The sequence below is a fragment of the Coffea eugenioides genome, chromosome 8, assembly GCF_003713205.1.
Source record: "Coffea eugenioides isolate CCC68of chromosome 8, Ceug_1.0, whole genome shotgun sequence".
NCBI lineage: Eukaryota > Viridiplantae > Streptophyta > Magnoliopsida > Gentianales > Rubiaceae > Coffea > Coffea eugenioides.
The window spans coordinates 43905478-43926827 of NC_040042.1; the positions used below are offsets into that span (position 1 = coordinate 43905478).

General features: G+C 36.0%; 2 protein-coding genes across 2 annotated transcripts; one reads left to right on the forward strand and one right to left on the reverse strand.

Annotated features, from left to right (window-relative positions):
* Nucleotides 1-5086: 5086 nt before the first annotated feature.
* On the forward strand, nucleotides 5087-10663 carry LOC113779649 (thylakoid lumenal protein TL20.3, chloroplastic). The gene is made up of 7 exons (XM_027325315.1): nucleotides 5087-5341; nucleotides 5475-5637; nucleotides 5725-5754; nucleotides 5924-6030; nucleotides 9205-9239; nucleotides 9373-9501; nucleotides 10154-10663. The coding sequence occupies exons 1-7, from the start codon at nucleotides 5191-5193 to the stop codon at nucleotides 10343-10345; spliced, it is 807 nt and encodes a 268-aa protein (XP_027181116.1). The 5' UTR covers nucleotides 5087-5190; the 3' UTR covers nucleotides 10346-10663.
* Nucleotides 10664-17479: 6816 nt separating this feature from the next.
* LOC113781340 (NAC domain-containing protein 7-like) lies at nucleotides 17480-19528 on the reverse strand. Its single transcript, XM_027327257.1, has 3 exons — nucleotides 19369-19528; nucleotides 19010-19281; nucleotides 17480-18399 (listed from the first exon to the last, which is right to left on the reverse strand). The coding sequence occupies exons 1-3, from the start codon at nucleotides 19526-19528 to the stop codon at nucleotides 17746-17748; spliced, it is 1086 nt and encodes a 361-aa protein (XP_027183058.1). The 3' UTR covers nucleotides 17480-17745.
* Between the last annotated feature and the right edge of the window lie 1822 nt (nucleotides 19529-21350).

The window sequence follows — 21350 nt, forward strand, 5'->3', positions numbered from 1 at the left end:
ATAGCCATTCTGTTGTCTATGCCCTTATCATACATAATAATAACTCAGTCTGGTTGGAATCCGTATGAAGGATATCAATTTGGCGTCACAATTTGATCTTTTAAACTAATTGTTATTTAAGGGCAAAAAACTCAAGTTTGCAAACCAAGAGTTTCTTAGATCTGCACCTAATTTTTTTTTTTTTAAAGAAAGATTCTTTGACAGAAAAAATCCAATGACTTCTGCCTATTTAGCCCTTTGACATGCAATGGATAGAGCTAGACTGTCGAGGACCTGCTCCTCATTTATATGCCGACTCAATTTGATCCTTATCGTCTTCAAAAGTATTATATTTTACGCCGAAAAAAGAAATGTTCGATGAAGGACAGTCTAGAAAACGTACGTGGTGATTAGATCCATGGTATCAAATGTGAAAGGAGACTGCCCGCTGTTTAAAGTGCAGAATTGATTTGATGTACAAAATTTCCTGGCTTTCAGATAAAACAGTGACATTCTTTGGAAAAATAAAGCTTAAGATCTTAAAAGGCTTCAATGCATCTTGAACACTATGCAAGCGGACCACCTTTCACAATTATGAGAAACAAATTCAACAGTGTGTCTCCAAAACCAAACTCAATTGGCAGGAAAAATAGTCAGATATTAATGAAATCCTTGATTCAATTCTCAAACTCTTCCTTTATGGCTTCTCTCTTATAAAGTTTGGACGGGAGTCTCTCTTCAATAAATAAATACACATACACACGCACACACCCACAATGTGCAAGTTGTTGACCTCACCCTCTCTCTCACACATATATCTAGCACTGGAGGTTGTTCAGCCATATCTTTAAGCAAGCAAAGGAGAAAAGTAAAATACACAGACAAGAATTTGGGCAAGAGGAGTTCATGCTAATTTTTATTTTCCTTTTACAGTTAACTCCTTGGTTGAGCTAAATTACCATACATTTTTTCTCCGTCTCCTTAATTCTTACTGACAGTTCTGTTTTCTTGATCTTCGTATCATTTCTTCCCCTCTCTTTGTTACAAATAGAGTTTGACAGATGATCTTGGCCTAGCTTCCTTCTGTATATTGTCTCAAATTGTGTTTAAAATTGGAGAAAGCTGATGGTGTGATATATATCCTATGATGGTTGAGGCAGAAAGGTGGAAAAAGATTTTGAAGCACGTATAATATTTCGAAGACCAACTTTATTGGCTAACCATGCGTTTTGAATGATGTCAAAGCTCAGGAGGTAAATTGTAATGCATTTATAAATATAAGTTGCTTGTTAACCATGTTCTTTGAACTTTATCTTGAGTAAAAACTACTTAATTTGACTCTTATACTGTCCTAATAGGTGAAAAGCTCAATTGAAGAGAAAATGAACTAAAAACGTGGCGCGAAGATGCAATGAAAGTAGAAAAAGTCAAGAAAAAAGGGTTTAACAGGATTGATATATTTTAGTATTTTGGCAATAACTTGAGTTACACAAATTGGATTGAGATAATTCTTAATTCAATTTGAAGCTAAGAGAATTATATACAAATCTTATGAAGACATTAAAATTTGGTTCTCACGTTTTCACAGTCAAAAGTGCAAATTACTGAAGTATAGTTGCCCTGCAATGGTCTTACAATCAAGTCTCAGTATTTTAGACATATTTCAGTGTCCAGACCTCCAAATGACTTGATTCTTGTGGTGTTGGAAAACTTATTCAAAGAGCTACAACTTTTTTGTTTTGAGTAAGAACTGATTCGGCCTCATTGATGGTGCTTTTGGGCTTTAATGATACATGTGTGAATCCGTACCGATCCGCGAACGGATCCATGACCGGCACTAGACATCTCGAACAATTTTGCGCCGAACATCTCTAAATTCTTTTGCGCTTTGAGCTTGGCCAATGATCGGTGCTGGATATTGGCTGGTCTTCATAAAAAAAAATGGAGGAAAATGCAAATTTTCAACTCCAATAAAGCCTATTTCTACCCTATTTAGGATACATCTTCAAGAAACTCTAAATAGGGGTTGTTTAGGTTGTTTTTGGGGGAAAAAATATTAGTCTAGCCTAGTTTTAATATCTTTTCATAGTTTATTCTTAAGAGATCAAGATTCAACGGAGGCGAATCAAGGAGCACACAAGGAGAAGATTGGAGCAAGCAATTGAGATGTCGTCTTACTCTTTTCCTTATTTTTGTAGCAACTCTTTGAATTCATGGTTATAATTTCGAAATGATATTGAACTAAATTGTTTCTAGGGTTAGGGTTTTTACGAAGGAATTTGATTAATTTTTCTAGTTTAATTTCTTGCCTTTTTCTATGATTTTATGTATCTTGATTTAATTATATGTTTATACTTGGCCACTATAGACACGCTTTTAAGGTTTGTATTGAAGTGAAAAAGGAGATACAACCATGCACTAAATAGATAAACATACTTAACTTAATCACGAGAATAGGTTAGGATTTGTATGACGCACTGATATCACCAAAGTTTTTAAGGGGTTTAGTTGAATATTTGTGATCTCGAAACAGACATAGGATTTAATTAGTCACACTTTAGATATATCGAGAGATAATTTAAAATACAATTGTGTGATGCATTCATGGTTTATTAAAAAATTAACTAGATCATTGATTCAAATTCTGGATTAAAATGTGAAACCCTAGACTCGCGTCTGTTGTTTTCTTACCACTGCTCTATTTGTATTGATTATTATTTTATTGCTTAATTAGAAGATACAACATTTTGAATTTAAATTTTGTTATTTTGTTAGAATAATTAGAGTAGAAAATTAATTGGTCCCTATGACTTTAACCCTGGAATACTCCAGGTTAATTATTACTATGATCGGCCTGTGTACTTGTAGGAATTCATTGATCACTCCGAGTGACTGCAATTCAGGCAATTAATGGTCATTCAAGTGCCAAGTTGAAGGCACCAATCCGTTAGGTTCTCATCATCGTTGTCACAACGCTGCTTAGATTTGTGCATTTATATTAAAATTTGTTCCATAAAACCAACCTAAATGGGGAAATATTCCAAATGTTTATAAGAACATTTGAAACCAGCACAAAGCCAAACTCGTATTAGTCATGACTCGTAAAAGTGCAAAAGGACATAATTAACAAAATGCTTAACTCCTGGCGCCAAATTGCATATTCTTGATTTGATTGTAGCGTACGACAAATGACTTTGCAAGTCTTTAGTGCCTGAATTTCGTTGGATCGTGACCCCACTGTTTCATTTTTGCAATGCATGCCATTTCTTGTGGCAACATGTCGGGCATCGACCCCTTAGCTCGTACAGTATTGGGAAAATGTTGAATCTAAGAAGCCTGCCTGCCTGCTAAGTGCTAAGGACCCTATTGTTTGCTGTAAACTGGGCCTGAGAAGTGAGAGGGGAAGTGAAAAATCTCCTTATATTTGTGCTTATGCAGGGTGTCCATATGCGTAGGCTGGGCACATTTGTGTACGTCCATGCGCGTGACTGACAGACTGAGTGAAAGGGAGACAAGAGGACTGCCGGGCGGATTAGGAACTGCGAGCTGGATACAATATTGTAATTGTAAAAGATCAACGGTGGTTGTGCGTAAATAGCTAATGATCGAACAGTGGAAGAAATGCATGGCTTTTACTCTAGAACTGTGATTTATCAGTTGGAGTTTAACTTGAGTGAAGATGGTGGGTCAATAGCAAAACAGTACCGTGACTTCTGCAACCAAAGCCACATGACCGCGCAACCATCACCAAGGCGTGCTTGAGCTACATTTTTTCCCCCTCCCTTTGAGAAAGTTCTTATCTGTATAATAATTGGCAATTTGTCAATACACATAAGTATCCCACCTACAAGACTGGTGCAATATCGTAAAACCAATCATTTGTTGCATTGGTACCCAATCTTGAAGAAGTAGTTATCCACTAAAGTCACTTCAGATACCATTCTTTTAGACCATGATAAATCAATTCTTATAGTTCGTTATTATTCGAGATGAACTTAAATCCTGTTCATATAATGCATGAATAGAGTTTGAATAGTAAGTATTTGATTTGATTTGACTCGTTAAAAACTTTACTTCAGACACCTTTCTTTTAGACAATAATGGTAAATAGATCCTTTTGGATTTAAGTTCTCAGGGATCAAGATTCAAGGAAATTACACTCAAGTCCAAGATAATGGAGTAACTATTGGAAATATATCTTTGGCTAATTTTGAATATGATACCACATCGATTAATTAAGGGAATGTTATACTTTAAATGGAGGTAAAATCATTTGTTTTGATTGATAAATTCACCCCTCGAAGACAAGGTAAGAGGTTTCTCTAAACCTCTACTCAACATACAAGGTTACTAAGTACAAGAGATTATTACATTTGAAACTCTAAGATGTACATGCAATTTCTTTCCCCCAATTTTAACAAGTGAAGAAGTTCCGTTTCACACACAGAAACATTAAAAGCTCTCCCCATCATTAGTAGTGAAAATCAGAAACTACCCATTCAACCAACATAACCAACATAAATAAATAGTTGAGAACATTGGGTATGCGGGGATGACCTCTTATGCTCTGTAAAGGTTAAAAGATTGAAAATAAATAAATGTTCAAAAAGGAACAAGATTCACGTAGGGGATGGTCGGGTTGAAATTGGTAATAAATTGAAAAAAGCTGTCAAAAGAAGTTTTTGATTTTAAAATCTCTCGTATAAAAAACAAATCTTAGTATCCGCCACAAATGGCCCATGGACCTGCGGAACGTAATTTGTGAGGACCTCTCTGTGCAACCTTTAACTCTTGAGTAACTGACCCAAGATCATTTTTTGCTTGAGCAATCGCAATCCGTGGTCATATATCGTCTCGTACGGCCCATGTACAATTTGATTTGGGCTCAAGTGTTTTAGGTTTGTCCGCTTTTCTTTCCAGGTGAACCTATGAGAAATACACAGCCCAAAAAAAAAAAAAAAAAAAAAAAAATCCGTGGCGAAATGCCAACCAATTGTCCTCTCAAAATTATATGGTCGAAGTCTCGAAGATAAAGAAAAAAAAAAAAGAAAACTGAAGAAAGCAAAACATCCACGTAAGATTTAGAACCATTCAAAGTTCCAAATACTCTCAAATCTTAATGCCCCACCTCTTTTCTTCCATGTCATGAATATTTCGCACTCTCAATTTCGTTTGTAAATCCACAAACAGAAAAATAATAATTCCCTGAAAATGGCACTCTCTTCAACCTCTTTGCTTCCAATGAAATCATTTACCATCCCTTCACCTTCTTGTGCTTACAGATGCTTCTTTCCTCAGCAATCTGCTCTCAGGCCCTTGAAGGTAATCTGTCAACTTGACCAACAAGGAAAAAATGCCACAGGTTTGTAATATTTCGGTTACCCTTTTCTGTTGATTCACTAAATTAATTAAGTGCATATAGTACTAAAGACTGATAGCATTTCATTCCAGCACAAGACTTGGGTTCATTTTTACCAACACCGTTGATGGTGCAGAACCTAAGTGGAGAAAGCTGGTTTCAACTGCACTGGCTGCGGCTGCTGTTGTGACATTTAGCACCAACCTGTCTGCCTTGGCTGATCTCAACAAATACGAGGCAGAAACTCGTGGCGAGTTTGGGATTGGTTCAGCTGCTCAATTTGGCTCTGCAGACCTCAAGTCAGTTCCTTTTAACATATTCTGATTTTACTTGACAAGTGATGCTTGAAATTGATTTACGAATTCTGGGATTGTTCTGGTTTGCAGAAAAGCGGTCCATGTAAACGAGAACTTCAGGTAACTACTGTATTCATCATGGAACTTGAATTTAGGCTACAAATAAAAAGATGCAAGTCTTGTATGTTGATCTTCTGATAACTGTGTAGTTATCAGAACTGTTAAGCTATGCCATCCCTAATAGTAGGCAAGCTTTCTGATGCTTAAATTGTTATATTGTCTGAGACAGAAGAGCCAATTTCACAGCTGCTGACATGAGGGAATCAAATTTTAGTGGTTCAACTTTCAATGGTGCGTACCTCGAGAAGGCTGTTGCATACAAGGCAAATTTCACAGGTACATGTCCAGACCTTGACCTTGTTTAGAGAATGCCCAATACACACATTCACATAGGCAAATGCCGAACCAGGTTCAGTGTCTAACAATAATCTTATATCTGCGAAATGTGATGCGCCTTAATAAAATAAGAGAAACCTTAAAAGGATTACACAGAGTACCCAACTCGTATATACATAAAGATGTATGCCTAATACATTGTAGCACCCATGCTTCTTCATCAAATGCGACACACCTTCAGAGAATCCTTTAAAGTGATATAGATGGAACTAATCAAATCATACTACCTAATCCGAATTAAAGCATTTTCTTTGTTTTTTTAGAACCTTTTCTTCTTGGTGATTTCCAAGGACATCTACTTGCAGCCATCAGTGCCTGCACAATAATCCTATTCTCCACACCTTCTGAGCCTGAACGCTGTCCTTGACATAATCTGGTGCCTGAACCTTGTCCTCGTGCATCCTCGCTAGGGCCAATCACTTCAGTGATTTCATGTTCTTGAATCCCCGGACTTGTTGGTGCAGCCATAAATCCTAGCACAAAAACCCTATGCTTCCCTTCTTCTGAGCCAATCATCTCAGTAATTTCAAGTTTGTGAATCCCTGATTGACTGTACCTTGATTCTAGAGGTTCCTCCTGATCAGAATCAAATGCAAAATGTGAAACCTGCCTGTCAAGTTTCCCATGACCTGTCAGGGGCGGTGGACAAATTTCAAACGGTTCTTCCTCATCCTCTGAAACACAAGCAACATTGAACTGCCTATCTCCTCCATTTATCCGTTTGAATGCATCTGGAAATTCACGAACAACAGAAACTTTGCGTCTTTTTGGCAACATCGCGGAACACAGCACCAAATTAGTTTGCTTGTCCTTCGGCTCAAGAACAGCTCCATCAACCAGCATAGCTTTCTCTTTCAACCACTGCAATTCTGAGTCTTCAAATTGACCAATAAAACTAGCCTCAAGGCCATCTCCAAATTTTGATTTGGTCTCTTCTGAACGTTCATTTTGGCTGATGATCCTACCATGTTCAAACTCTAGCTCACTTATTGGGATCACGGATTCTAAATTCAACTGTAGAGCTTCTTCCTTATCAGGGAAGGCCTGTGGTTGCTCACCATCAAATTCCAAATCATGAGATAAGAGGCCAAGTTTTATATTAGATTCTGCAACCAACACCTGAGGTTCCTTCTTATCAGGAGAAACCAATGGTGCCTCCTGCCCAAATCCCAAACTACAAGACAGCTGATCGCGTCCTATCTCAGCTCCACTTCTAAAAAGCTCAATGATATTCTCTAACGGTTCAATATTATCCTCTAAATCCGAGGCAGTATCCTTCTTCTGATTTTCACTCCCAGTGGTTTTCTTTGGAAAATCCTTTTCTCCTTTCAGTTGCAAGAAGGCATCAGGAAAATCCCGAACTACCGATACTCTACGCCTTTTAGGTAAAGGATTAGGACTTATCACTGATTCACTCGTCTTGATCATTCGATGATCATAATCTACTCCTTCTACCTTAACATTTTCATTAAACAGCCCATCTGCAACCTTTACTGAGTTTGTAGCATTACAGGTTTCTTGCTCAGATTTATGATCAATCTCCGTACCCAATTGGCAAAACTCCAGCGGAAAATCACGTTTGCAAGACAATTTTCTTTTCTTGAACTTGGGAGATAAAACACAAGAGGATGGAGAAAATTCAATCTTTTGTGAACCATCATCCTTAACTGATGGAACCAATTCCAAATCCTCCATATTCTTGTTGAAAGATCAATGCTTAACGTATTATCAATACCAGTTAGAGGGTTGGTATCAGATTGTAGAGTTGTTAATGAGGGTTCCAAGAATAGGAAGATTGGAATGCAAAAGAACTGTAGGGAAATAAAACAACTGTTTAAATGATGATGAAATTAAAGGACTATTTTGCAATTCTGACCTGTATTTGGTGGAGAAGGGTTTCGCTTGATGAAATTAATGTCTGGGTGTTCTGAAGTTTGAGATTTCGAGAAATCATGGAATAAGGCGGTGGTGCGGCGAGGGAGGGAACAGGGTTCAAGTAGCGGAGGAGGATTGGGGCTTCGGGGCAAAAGAAGAAAACTGAAAATGATCCATTTTGGCATTTTGGGCCTAACGAAAAAAGGTGGCTTTTTTATTATGAAAATTGCATTGAGTCCATCCATCAATCAATGCATTTTGGGCCAAGGAAAAGATGTAGTGTGAAATAGGATAATTGTCGGGAGAGGAACAATGGAGGAATGATTTGTTTTTCCTTTTTTCACTACACGTAAGTGGAACAATTTCTTCAATAGTTGATACTTAAAGTTGATAAAAAAAAAAGAGTGATTAAGCCAGCCGTGATCAGCTTCTATGATGGAAGATCATAAGTTAATAAAATTATTCTGTCATCGAAGAAAATATATTATATTAAAACATTCTTTGACAATGGAATGGATGACCATTGATTCGCTAGTTTATGGTCCAATTCCAATATGAAATTTAAGTGGCTAATTATCTGTATTTATTTGTTCATCCATTACAACTGTTATAAATGGTGAGATTAACATTTTTTTCTAATTTTTACTTAAAAAAAATGTTTTGTCTAACTTTATTTATTTTTTTCACAAAATAATGTCACAATAATGTTCTTTGTTCTTTTTCAACAATAATGTCCTTCTATCAGAATAATCGTAATTTGAAGGAAAACTTTGTGGCTCCTTATTAAATGACAATCGGGAAGAATGCTTATATACGCAATATTATGCGCTTTATTAAATGAAAACAATTGTGGCAAATTGGACCTTGAAATGAAAATGTTGCATCCATTAAGCCCCTCAATATGGAAATCTTTATTTTTTGGTCCCTCTAATGTGAGAGTTTGCTGCTGTGTTGCTCCTCCTGTTTAGAAATGAATTAAAAACAATTTCAGGAATTAGAGTACATTGGAAGTATACAAAAGACTAGCGAAATTGAGAAAACCAAAGGGCTCAATTTTCATGTACAACTGAGATTAATTTGCTTAGCTTAAGTGGAAAGATTTTTTGGTAATCACTCGCGTGCACAATATGTCTATAATTTTGAACATGGCACTTTATGAATAATGCCTTGATTGTATACTTGCTTCAAATTTTGGAACAAAATTTTCATTACTCCGGGTTTTCTATGTTCATTTAACAGGTGCAGATTTAAGTGACACCTTGATGGATCGAATGGTAAGCCCATCAGTATTTCTTAAGCTCCATAGCCATTTCAATGAAAAGACTCTCAAGTCTTCATTGTATTAATTTCCATTTCAATATGACATTAATATGCTTTCAAGTTTTGAGGTGCTGATTATCCCTGCAGGTTCTTAATGAAGCAAATTTCACCAATGCAATCCTGGCTAGATCAGTTCTCACCCGCAGTGATCTTGGGGGTGCTACTATTGAGGGTGCTGACTTTAGTGATGCAGTGATAGACCTTCCCCAAAAACAGGTATTCTTGATGTTCTCTTGATCATCTGTTAAGTGTCGGAAACCCCTGAACTCATTCCCAGGATTAGTTCGTTATACAAGTTTCATTCTGCAAAAGCTTTCAATGAGGGAAAACTTCTTAATAGAACAGCGTAGCAAAGTTTCACTGAGCCCTGCAATCTACATTTATGACCAATTGAAAAGTTAAAATGGTAAAATTTCTAAGTCAAGATTGAGCCCAGAAACTGTATACTTGCTGGTCATTCTTGAAGCCTACCAGCTGGGGACAGTCTACATTTTTTATACGTTTGCCAAATTAGAACTGCCTGTCTGCCTGCTGTTTCATGACCTTTTGTGCTTGTTCGTCAACAGACCCTCAATTTCTGAGAGCAATCTGTCAGAATAAATTATTTATATGAAATTAGGAAATAAGATGTGCGAATTCTTCCGTTAGCTTAGTTAAATATACTCATTATTCGTATTTACAAGCTGGAAACCTAAAAAAGAATCTGTTAAGGGGGATACAGTTGCTTTTGTGAAATATCTGAGTCTTTCTAGTTGTGGAATTTAGGCATGTACACACTGTTTTTGGCTTGATTTCTCCTTGTGTTTTTCTCTATGCTCGTATGCTATCTTTCTTTGTAACATCTAATTTTATTTACGTCGATTTGGAGGCTCTTTGCAAATATGCAAGTGGCACAAATCCTATAACAGGGATAAGTACCAGAAAAAGTCTAGGTTGTGGAAACAGTCGAAGAAACGCCTACGGTTCCCCTTCTTCACCTCTCCTTAGTGCTCCGCCAAAGAAATTGCTTGACCGTGATGGATATTGTGATCCAACCACCGGCCTTTGTGATGCAAATTAATTAGTCACTCAGAACAAATTTTTGCTGATTCTTGAGCTTATCAAGAATCAACTTTGCCTGAGCATCACTACCCCGCAAGTTTGATGACATTCTAGACACCTCAAAGATTTCACAAGCAGACTTGATACCTTATTGCTAACGTGTTTATGTTTCTTGTGATGAGTTTATTGACTTATTTACTCGTAGTTGGCATTATAATGAGAAACAGCTAGCAATTTTGAGAAGATAAGCATGTGTGAAATATGCATGGCCTTGCAATTGATCAGACATTCTGTAAGTTGCAAGCATAATTATCTCCAAAGCACACTCTTTTGTCATTTCTTATCAGAGTACTGCATGCATCAGAACTTCTTTGAGAATATGCTCAAATTTTCCTTCTCCCAACTCTCATACTTGGACCAAGGAAAAATTCAGAGATTAATTACTCTCAAAACAATAAAATGCATGCATAAATGTAGGACTCATCAATCTGAACACTAGTATTTCCATTGGCCTATCGATTCGTAGTTTAGAGCTTTAGATCACTTCAGGTTCATGAGACGAGTTTTGTTTCAATAATATCAATAACAGATGAACATCAGAATATCATGGTATTGAACTAGCTTAACAAGTCGTGGAAGTTACTTTAACATTCATGTTTTACCCTCGAACATGGAGACCAGAACATCAGAAGCATTTACTGGACAAGCTAAACCGTGATAAAAAAAAAATTCATTGACTTGGGCTGATCAAAGTTTTTTGTTTTTTTTTTGAAGCAATGGGCTGATCATTAAAGTTGAAGAAAGCACTCATCACACAATTGGCGATGTTCAACTAAGAGTCTAAAACAAGCTTTGTAGTTTCTTCATAAAATTGTCCTGTAGTGTGTCATTATTGTTTGAGCGTCCTGAGTAGTTGTCACAGCATATTTGCTCTTGCTTTCTTTTGCTTAATTCCAGCGAACAAGAGGTGAAGTCTAAATTGAAAACAAGCGTTGTTAACCAGCCTCCGATGGGTACTTGCTTAACACTCGATAAAAAAAAAAAGGACATAATAAGTGGATGGATTTAAATAAAAATAACTATAATTCACTTTAGCTTGGTCTTAAAACTGTATAGTAATTGTTCTGCAGATTTTCTGCTTGCGTATGTATTATAAGACATGGTTTCATTTCATCTGAAAACCCTGACCTTTCTGCTGTGCTTTCTTCTCCCGCTTCAGTTTGAGATTAATTGCACCAAAGCAGATTGGGGAACTTCCATGTGGAAAATCCCACCATATCTTTTTGCCCAACTTCTGAAGTTCCATTTAACAGTACTCTACCAAACCAAATCATGAAAAATCCTTTTATGTTCGTTTAAATTGATCCATACAAGTATCAGACAATATAGCTGTCACAACATTCCTAGTTCAAATGGCTCGGTACCATGGTTGTACTTTCTTGATGTGGTAGTCATCAATTTGCCATCTCTAGAGTACTGCAAAGCATTATGGTTAAGAAATGTGGTCCCAATCATTTGGAGTTTGATGAATTTGTGAGCTTTGAAAAGCTTAATTATGCCACAGGGCATCAATTGAAGTAATCATTAGGCCTGCAACCCTAATCCTTTTCATATTCCTCCTTATCCCCACCTCAAGGGCTCCTCCTGATTTTTAGTGCTAGAAAACATTGAACGGAAGATAATAACTGTTTCATTCACCTGCATAAATGTGCAAAATGTATTGGCAACCCAAATAAAAAAAAAAAAAATTGTACTCGTAGGGAATGGATATCAAGTGTTTAGCTTGAGGTTAATTCATTAACAAAAGGCAGCTTCTTCATGTAATATCTTCGAGTGCATCTCCTGGAAGGTTTATGACAATTTCAATTTGCACCTCTTTTGTTTCATAAATTACATCTACATCTCTTAGTTTGTGGTAGTTTGTGGTTTCATGTAGCAAGGTTGTGAAGGTCAAAATATTTCAAGTAATTAACAACCCGCTTGGACTTCCCCTCTCCATTAGTACTGTTTGATCTTTAGAATATTAAACAAAGGACACTAGCTCACAGGCTCTCGTCAATTGGTGTAGAATAGAAATTTTAAGAAACATTAAGAAAATTTAACAGAATCTAAAAACAAGCAAGAATTAACAACACACCTAGAGAGTTGTTATACACATTATGAAAGAAAAGTGTAAGTGATAGCAAAAATTCCATTTGTAACCACACTTGCAAAATATCAAATCAATTGTGCCCAACTCAATTGATCCACACCATTACTGGATATTAATTTGTAGAGCTTATTAATTTATGTCACTGCCAAGGGAGGTAAACGTAATTAAACTTGAAGGGAACCTTGATTTTTAAAGTTATCCATTTTTGTTGGTAGCATTAAACGTTTGTAGCTGTCTTTGGAGGTGATATTATTGACACTTCCAAATTACCCTCTCACAGTACTCTTGGACGGTATTTTATTCAATGCGTAAATTAAATTGTAAGAGACAAATTTGAGAGTGTGAATACTACTTCCGGTCTTACTATCGATGTGGCATGTGTTTCTTTGCTATTTTGTTGGACAGCCTTGTTTGGATTGCTATCTCTTACCGTAAAATTTTTAGATTTTTATGAAAAGATTTCTTTTCATATTTTTAATCATTTTTTATGTTACATATATATCATATTTTATAAAATGTGTTCTAGTAATATTTTTTTTAAAAATTTTTCGAAGAATTCAATCCAATCGGGCTCCAAGTCTTGCACATAGTTAGAAGGGATAAGCAAGAAGCATATGATGTGTCAACCTGCAAGTCAAGGCTCGTAGCTAGCCATAGCTCTAATGATTAAAGAATTCAATCAAATTGCTTCGTCTTTACTTGTTGAATTCTCAAAGATAAAGTGTGCACCAGCAATTCCCCAACACAGAAACTGCTGTCCCCGTTGTGGACTCCTCTCAAGAGTTTCCCATCAGCCATTGTGCCCTCTTTTCTTGTCAAGTCTATTTCCACAATTATCATCGCTTTTGTGTCAAAACTTTTTTACTGCTCATAAAACATATCCACTTTACTACCAGTTTAGTCGTATTTCCTAACAACATAAAAGAAAAAAGAGGATACTCCAACCATATACGGACAAGTATATACTGGATGACATTGTAATGGACTGAATATATAGGGACTCTAGGATAGGACAAACACTATAATAATTTCTGGAGTATTTCTGAATGAAATTGAAGGAAAAAAAGAAAGTTTAAGGCGAATAAATTACAACATTTCCTACTTAGCAATTCTTCCATCTGTAGGAAAACTGAGCAGGCATTTGAATGTACTTACTCAGGATGCAAACTCATCTGGAGAAGGCGTAATTTGATTTCTTTTAATTAAATGCAATTGGACTGTAGCATGAATATATTATCTTTCATTAGTTTGAATAATATTCTTCATTGAGTATGCTGTGTAGTTATACGTCTGTACAAATCAACTAGAGTTTACAATCAAAGAGAAAGTTATTAGATCAATTTGTCTAGGATAGTGAATATTAGATTGTTTGTTGAAAAACTGCACTTCTTTTGATTCTGGATTTTGTTCTACTGTTTATTCCATGCAATGTAGTTATCTCATCTGTACCATTTGTATCCCACGCCATGCACTTACTTATTATCAATTCGTTTGAGTATGCTTCGTTCTTTTTGAACGAAATTACAAGAATCCACAATTGGGCAACGCAAAACAGATTACAACTGAAAAATTACTGTGCCAATTACTAACATGCATATAGTTAAAACAAACTCACGTATAAATTCTATACTTGAATTAAGAATCTCTTGACCATTAAACCAAAATTATTTGGCATTTCCTCAAATTAAGTTCTCAAAAGTGTTGCAAATTGTATAAAAATTAATGACAAGCAGTACCAGCTTTAGTATGAAGGTGTATTTAACTTATTAAATTGACTTGGCTAGCTTCATCATGAACTCGTAGAGTACCATTTTTTGAACTCATGCACTGGCATTCCCTTGAATCATATGGTGATTCTTGAACTTCATTGACAATTTTTTTTTTTTAATGAAATTGGACAGTGCGGCCAAAATAGACATCGGCCTGTACCAAAATTTGAAGGTCAGTAAGTATAAAGATTTTGCAGCAACTATGGGCCATGGAATTCTGCCTTTCAATGTTAAGAAAACTGAATGAGGAAAATTTTTTTTCACGGAACTAGAAGCATAAGGTACAAATCCACGCACAATTACAAGAGAAAAAAGTCAATATAATACTGGATACTAAAAGTGACATTTTTTTGCTTAGAGCTGTATCATATCACCTTTTAACTTTCCAACTCTAATTTGTAGTTGTTTTGTCATGACTAAACCGTAGTTTCATTAGCAGATGATTGAGGAATTTTATTTGAATTTTGAGCCAAAGCCTCATCGGTATTCTTTTTTCGACTTTAGAGCAAAAAATCTCGTTGGTTAATCACGAGGATATGACAAAGTAAAAATACTTACCAAGAAAGCATAAACTAGTTTGTCTCTCTCTCTTCTTCTTTTTCATCTAATGTGCGTGAAATAGGTTAGCGAAAAGGGCAATTTATGCATAGTTGAAATTAAGAGTAGTCATTACCTATGAAGAGAAGTCATCTTTCGCCTAAACCACTGAGTCGTGACTCAGTGACCACTAAAGATGGTGGATTATAAGTTGGGAGTTCGAATCTATCTATCTTGAAAAAAATTCAAAGAGTACCATTTTGATCTAATCAGGTCATCTTTTACCTGACTAGAAGAAAGGAAGCACTGGAACTTTATTTTTAAAGATTGAGTTAAGCATTATAGACTGAGGTAAGACATATTATAAGTACCTTTCATTCTGCATACTCGAGAGACGACGACCATTAATATTTCAGAGTATAGGAATATGAAAGTACATATATTATACGCACTACAAAAGACAGTCTTCGTACACAGAGAGGTACACCTTTTTTTTTTTTTGGGTTCTAATCCACGAATCCCTATCCTTAACGTGAGGAATTGAGGGCCAGCAAAGGTCTGGTATCTGGGGAGTAAAAAGGCAGACAAATGATACATGCCCACATGGAATTTTATTATAATATAGTCAATCACAATTCAAAGGCACTTGCAATTTCTTGGCCTGCAGACAATGTGTTTAGTAACCCTAATAATATGGCCACACATTTCACATGCAATGCATCAGTGCGCATGGCTTGACTTGCTTCCTCCTGAAATTTGCAGAAATCTTAGTGACACCATTACTTATCATTCTTTAAAGCTAATCAAGAGACTGCACAAGTAAAATATTCAACACTTCGGGGAAAAAAATTCCAAATGGACAAATGTTCCACAACTGTTAAAAGTGAGAGCTAAATGAGTTAAACTAAGAAGTGAAGAGAAACTAATGCCTTCCTCACATATAGCCTATACGGGATATTGCATGAACAATCTATTAAGAATAGCCATTCAACTTAATTAATTCCCTCAATGGTTTTTTCTACCATAACCCCACTGGCCCTCGATCTTGCCCTAGCAAGCCAGCGCTCAACATGAGAGAGAGAGAGAGAGAGAGAGAATTATGAGCCCATGAAAGCACGCTCACTTATTGTGTCTGCTGTGAAATTGGCATTGCTTGAAAGGTACTTTCAAGCATGAATTCAAGCCAAGTAAAAATGATGTTACAGGTCAAACAAGAAAGATAATTCTTGTTTCTCACTTTCATTGCATAATAATGAACAAAACAACTACAAGTCTCTTTTTCCAAGTATTAAAAGCCAACTCGATCAAATTTTGTCTACCTTAGTTAGTTCCCTGATTCTTGACCTTACAGAATCTCCAACTCTTTCCTTTCAAACTCAAAACACCACGAGAGACTACTTTTCGGGTAGTTTAGGCCTCGTTAAAAAAAATTTCTTCAGCAGGAAAGTAAATACTTCGTTCTTTTCTTCCTGTCTCTTGTGGTGTTCAAACTATTTTTCCTTCCCAAGTGCTCAGATTTTACCAATAAGGCCATGGCTTCCCTTGCAGCGCTAATATACCATATCAACTTCCAAAGTTTTAGCAGATAGATAGTCTGGTCATGTTTATTTATACCCAGTGAATAAGAATGTCTCATCACAATTATTACTCCATATTTGTGAACTTCATCCATCGAACAAGTATTTGACAAGTTTTGAGAGACCGTACAAACATCCAAATTGACAGTCTTCTGGCATGAAACATTTAGGCGATCAAGGGGGTTTTGGGGCTGTGTTCATCCGGATGGTACAAAACGCATGCATTTCTACTTGTCTAGCAAGTTATTCTTCGCCAGATTCCACAATCAAATTTCATTGCTAGAACTTTTGTTTGGTGATAGTAACATAAAAGAAATGGCTTTTGTACAGGAGTTACACCGGCTAAAGTTGCAAACTTGTATGCACAATCTCTTGTTAGAACAGTATTTTCCGAAATTGTTTGGTCCTTGAGGAGGTATGCCCTCTAGTAAAATCCACGAGCCATGTAATAGAAGTTCCTAGTAAAGCATCGACATGTGGATCATTCTTCTGTCTGCATGGAAATTGGTTGTCCACATGCATTTTTAAGAGTTTATTGTCAAAACAGGATAATAAGCCTTAAGAATAGCACTCTTGAAGCATGTCGTGGAGAAAAATTACAGGTAATTCGAAAACCTTTTGCTTTTGCTCTAGTAGTTTGAAGTCATCTGCTTGTATAAACCGGGGGAAATAATACCATGCCTTCTGCATTCTCTAGTTAATAGTAGCCCATTATTGGATTTTCTTATTCATAGAAAGAAACTACGCGAAATTCAAAGATGCACACCTTCTTCTGCCTAGTACCTCAGTATTTCGACTCATGATAACCCCAAGGAAAAGGATGAAAAAAAACAAAAGAAGAAAACCTGCATCATTTTGTTTTTAGACTGTGTCGCAACTTGCTTGTGCTGCATGCTGTGATTGAGTTGTTCGTTTTTTCTATATATTTTTCAGTAATTTCAATTCATGAACATCTCAATAAAGAGAGAATAATATGATAAAACGTTAGAAAATATACAAAAGAAGGAATGATGCCATTGAGTATCTGTAATTAAGATTCCATTTTTGGACAGAGAAAAACCCAAAATAAACTTCAAAAGTTGCAAAAAGCAACCATTTAAGTGCTTGTTGAACCTCAATAAAAGGAAACATATTCAACAATCCCACAGTAGTAGTGTCACCAGCACTTATAGCTTACAAACCATATACGCATCCATATATACTTATTAGTAGGTGTCTCTCATGAACCTATATATGCCTCTGAACATTAGTACATTGTGTACAAGCAACCAAATAGCTACTTAGTAGTACTTAGCAATTTATTATGTACAGAAACTGTTGTCACATTTCTTTCTTCTATTTGTAGTACCTTCCTATGACTGATTAGTACTATATGTAATTGTAGTTAAATTAACATATTCTTACTTCCAAAGATCACTTGAGGACTCGGGGCGGATACACAGCCAAATTCTGGTGACGTCATTTCTTGTTGCTTTGATTCATCATTCACTAGCATGCTCATGTGTTCTGCCACTTGAAGTGAAGAAGGCCCATCAGAATAGGCAGTCTGCTTTGCTGCATCTTCATGACTTAGCTGAGATGCGACAAACTTGTCGAGAACTCGCCAATCAGTCACTTGTTCAACACCTTGATCAGTGTTGTTAATGTAAACTATTTGGGGTTGGTGGCTTTGTTGCAGATGTGGTGCTTCATGTGCAAGGGTTGAAGACTGTAAAATGCTTCCACTGCTCCTATCAAAACCGTATGGTACCATTAAACTGCAGCTTACATTGGTGATCGACTGTGGAACTCTAGGGCTCTCAAGTTGAGGAAGCTGGAGGAATACATCCTGGGGGATGTTGTTTTGCAGTTCAAACTCTTGCTTGCAGGAATACTGAGGATTGTATGATGAATATGAATGAGGTATCCGCCTTGGAGAGTCAAATTCGGGCATGAAAGAAACTTGATCATCGTACCAACATAGTGACTCGAGGTCTCCTTCCTTCCGTACAGTTGGCAATCTCTTCTTGAACACCCTACACACAACCCATCCTTCTTCCTGGTTCAATCAGAAACATCTTGTATTAGGCTTAAAGTCTTTTTTGGTCTCAAAATAGATTAAGCACAGGTCGTCCTTTGATAAAATAAAGAACAAACTGATGCGATGCATTTGTTATTTCCATTTTCATGACGGCAAAGAAGGCTACAGGTATAATATATAGGACATGTAAATGGTACGAGAATATTCCTGAAGTAGGTTTAAAGAAGGAATTGAGAATTAGATCATAAAACATCAGCACATAAAGAAGCGGCTAAATTTAAAACTATTCTCCTGAACTTTGTTTTCAAATAACATGCAGACCAGATAAATGCCATCATCTGGGTCAACAGGTTTAACCCCAGAATTTAGTATCTAAGTATTTCCGGGAGAAAAAAAAAGAAAGAAAAAACAGTTGATGCATGGAATCGAGAGAGCTGAAATTTTATTTCGGAAAAGGTTTTGTTCATCAAGATATACACATCTTTTTTTGAAGAGATAATTGTTAATTAAGGGCATGGAGGAAATTGCCATGCAGAAGAAATGGAATGCTGATGTATGATATATTCTTTTATAGTTTTTGCAAGTTAAGCAGGCATCTCGGATGTATTAGTCTAAATTTAATACTTGCCTGAGGAGTCCCATTCTCATTGGTTTCTAGTCTGTATTCATGCATTATCCAGTCTGATTTTTGTCCATTTGGGGCTCGACCTTTATAAAATACCAAGGTCTTTCTCATGCCAATTAAACTATGCTTAGAGTAAATAGCTTTGTCTCTTCCTGTAGCTTTCCAGAATCCTGCTTTTGTAGCTCTATTAGTGCGTGTTCCAGTTGGATACTTCTTATCCTTATGACTAAAGAAATACCACTCATTCTGCTCCTCTGTACTTATCTTGCAAAGTTCTGTTCAAATAAAAATTTCAGGACAATGAGTGAGGGTTTTCTCCTGAATTTAGAAAATCATCATCAAAATTGATAAATAAATGCTACCTTGAAGATCCCATGGTTCGATTCTGTAAAGATCAACATCCTTAATTACATCTAGATCAATTCTTTTTGAAGCAATCTTCTTCCGTAGATAGTAGTCAACTAATTCTTCATCTGTAGGATGGAATCTAAAACCTGGAGGAACGTGTGAAAAAGTATTCATGTTCTTTCAAGTGCAGAGGAAGACCTGCATTGGACAAGGAGAAGGTATTAGCCGTGGCAACACCAACATTAGCATAGAGAAATGTAAAAAGAAAAAGGGAGGCATCTTACTTTGCCATCTCTCAATTGATAACTAAGCTATGAAATGTGTTACCAAGGTTAATGCAAGTATGCAACTTGGCAAAAAGCTTCTACTACCTATGACAATTATATGTTCACTTGCAATGTTATTCAAAAAATGAAGATGACTTAACGCAAAAAATCTCCAAGGCTGGGAAGTAAGAATCCGTTTACCACCGAAAACACAAAAATTTTCCTTCATTCATTGTTCAAGTTTCTGCACTTTTATATGTTTCATATACTGGATACCAGAAATAAGTTTAAGAAATGTGATTGATGCATAAAATATGGAACTATTAGAAATGAACATTCATTCCAAGTTAGCTAACTTCTCCAAAAAATAAAAAGAAAAATACTAGTCAGATTGGAGGGAGTTGGAGTACTTTTGTCTGAATGGACATCATCTACACCAAATCATAAGCGATCAAAGAGTGCGTAGAGTGAAAAGAAACAGATGAATGATCACATTCACACTTCAAATGGAGAAACTGTTTGCCAGTAGTCTCAAATGGGATAAAAGGACGATATTAGACAAAGTTTTGATCAACAAGGAGGTAGCAACTCTTAGAGAAATATTTTCTGAAGCCTAAAGCCTTTTCTACAATAGAAGGAGAACGTGAGATTATAGTTGTTTGCTTGAAATTAGCATTGTGCAAAAAGAGGAGGTACAGACACAACTGTCTTCATAGAAAAAAGGAGGCGCCAAAAATTCCACCAAAACTATACTTTAAGTAAAAGGTTGTCTGTTATCCTTTTATCCACGATGTAAAACTATATAGGAAATTGAGAAGGAGAAGTATCGAATTTACACAAGCAGAAACCAAGGAAAAATTAGAGGAAGAAGGGAACATATATATGGTTGAAGAGAAACTTTAGAAAGAAATCTCTCTTAATTTTCTAATTATTATGAATAGCTCTTTGCAGTCGAAACAAGAGTAACACTAAATTTACAGTGACATTGGTAAAAAAATCTTAAAAGGCTCCGAATGGACTTGTACTGGCTAGCAAAGGAGACTAACAGTCATTGCTGAGCACAGAACATGAGTACCAGTTAGGAGTGTACAGACAATCGCAAAATTTTTGGAATACTTTTGCTAAGAATGAAAACCACGAAAACTTTGTAAAAATCATAAAAACTTTTAACTGGGATGGTGAAAAGAGTGAGCATGGAATCCATTTGTACTTGGAAAAGGAATTTAAGAGGCAAAATACAACAAGTATTACGGACAAAGATGAGCAAGAAGAAGTTGCATATATTGAAGTACATTAATAAGCCCTATTTTAGTGGGAAAAGAAAAATTATGTGTATTTCTAATTTGCAAGTTAAAATTAGTTTCTATTAACAAAGGCCTGAGAAAACAATGCTTTAGTTTATATGATTATGCGCCCTAAAAACATATGATTATGTGCCCTAAAAACATAAAAGCTCCTGGTTCTTCCTGTGCAAGCCACCAAGTAATGAAAGCTTGGATAAATCTGGCAAACAGAAGCATGTCTAGAAGCTAAACTGTATTAAGGCCTTAATCCCAATCAAATTAAAGGTTTTGACGGTTAAGAAATGGATCAAAATCTGGATTAATTCTTATCTCTTTAATATATATATATATATATATATTTGAAAAAATCAGATTGATTCAAAAAATCATGTGGCAAAATTAATTATTTAAAATCAAGTTATCAAAATACAGGCTCAACAAACCATA

Bases quoted from the DNA above. Each gene is read 5' to 3' on its own strand.
- LOC113781340 (XM_027327257.1), bottom strand. From the start codon at position 19,528: ATGAATACTTTTTCACACGTTCCTCCAGGTTTTAGATTCCATCCTACA. The intron at 19,282-19,368 runs GTAGCATTTATT...TTATTTGAACAG, and splicing joins CGAACCATGGGATCTTCAAG to AACTTTGCAAGATAAGTACA. The intron at 18,400-19,009 runs GCAAGTATTAAA...TGATTGAACCAG, and splicing joins ATGAGAATGGGACTCCTCAG to GAAGAAGGATGGGTTGTGTG.
- LOC113779649 (XM_027325315.1), top strand. From the start codon at position 5,191: ATGGCACTCTCTTCAACCTCTTTGCTTCCAATGAAATCATTTACCATC. The intron at 5,638-5,724 runs GTCAGTTCCTTT...TCTGGTTTGCAG, and splicing joins TTTGGCTCTGCAGACCTCAA to AAAAGCGGTCCATGTAAACG. The intron at 9,502-10,153 runs GTATTCTTGATG...GTCGATTTGGAG, and splicing joins TAGACCTTCCCCAAAAACAG to GCTCTTTGCAAATATGCAAG.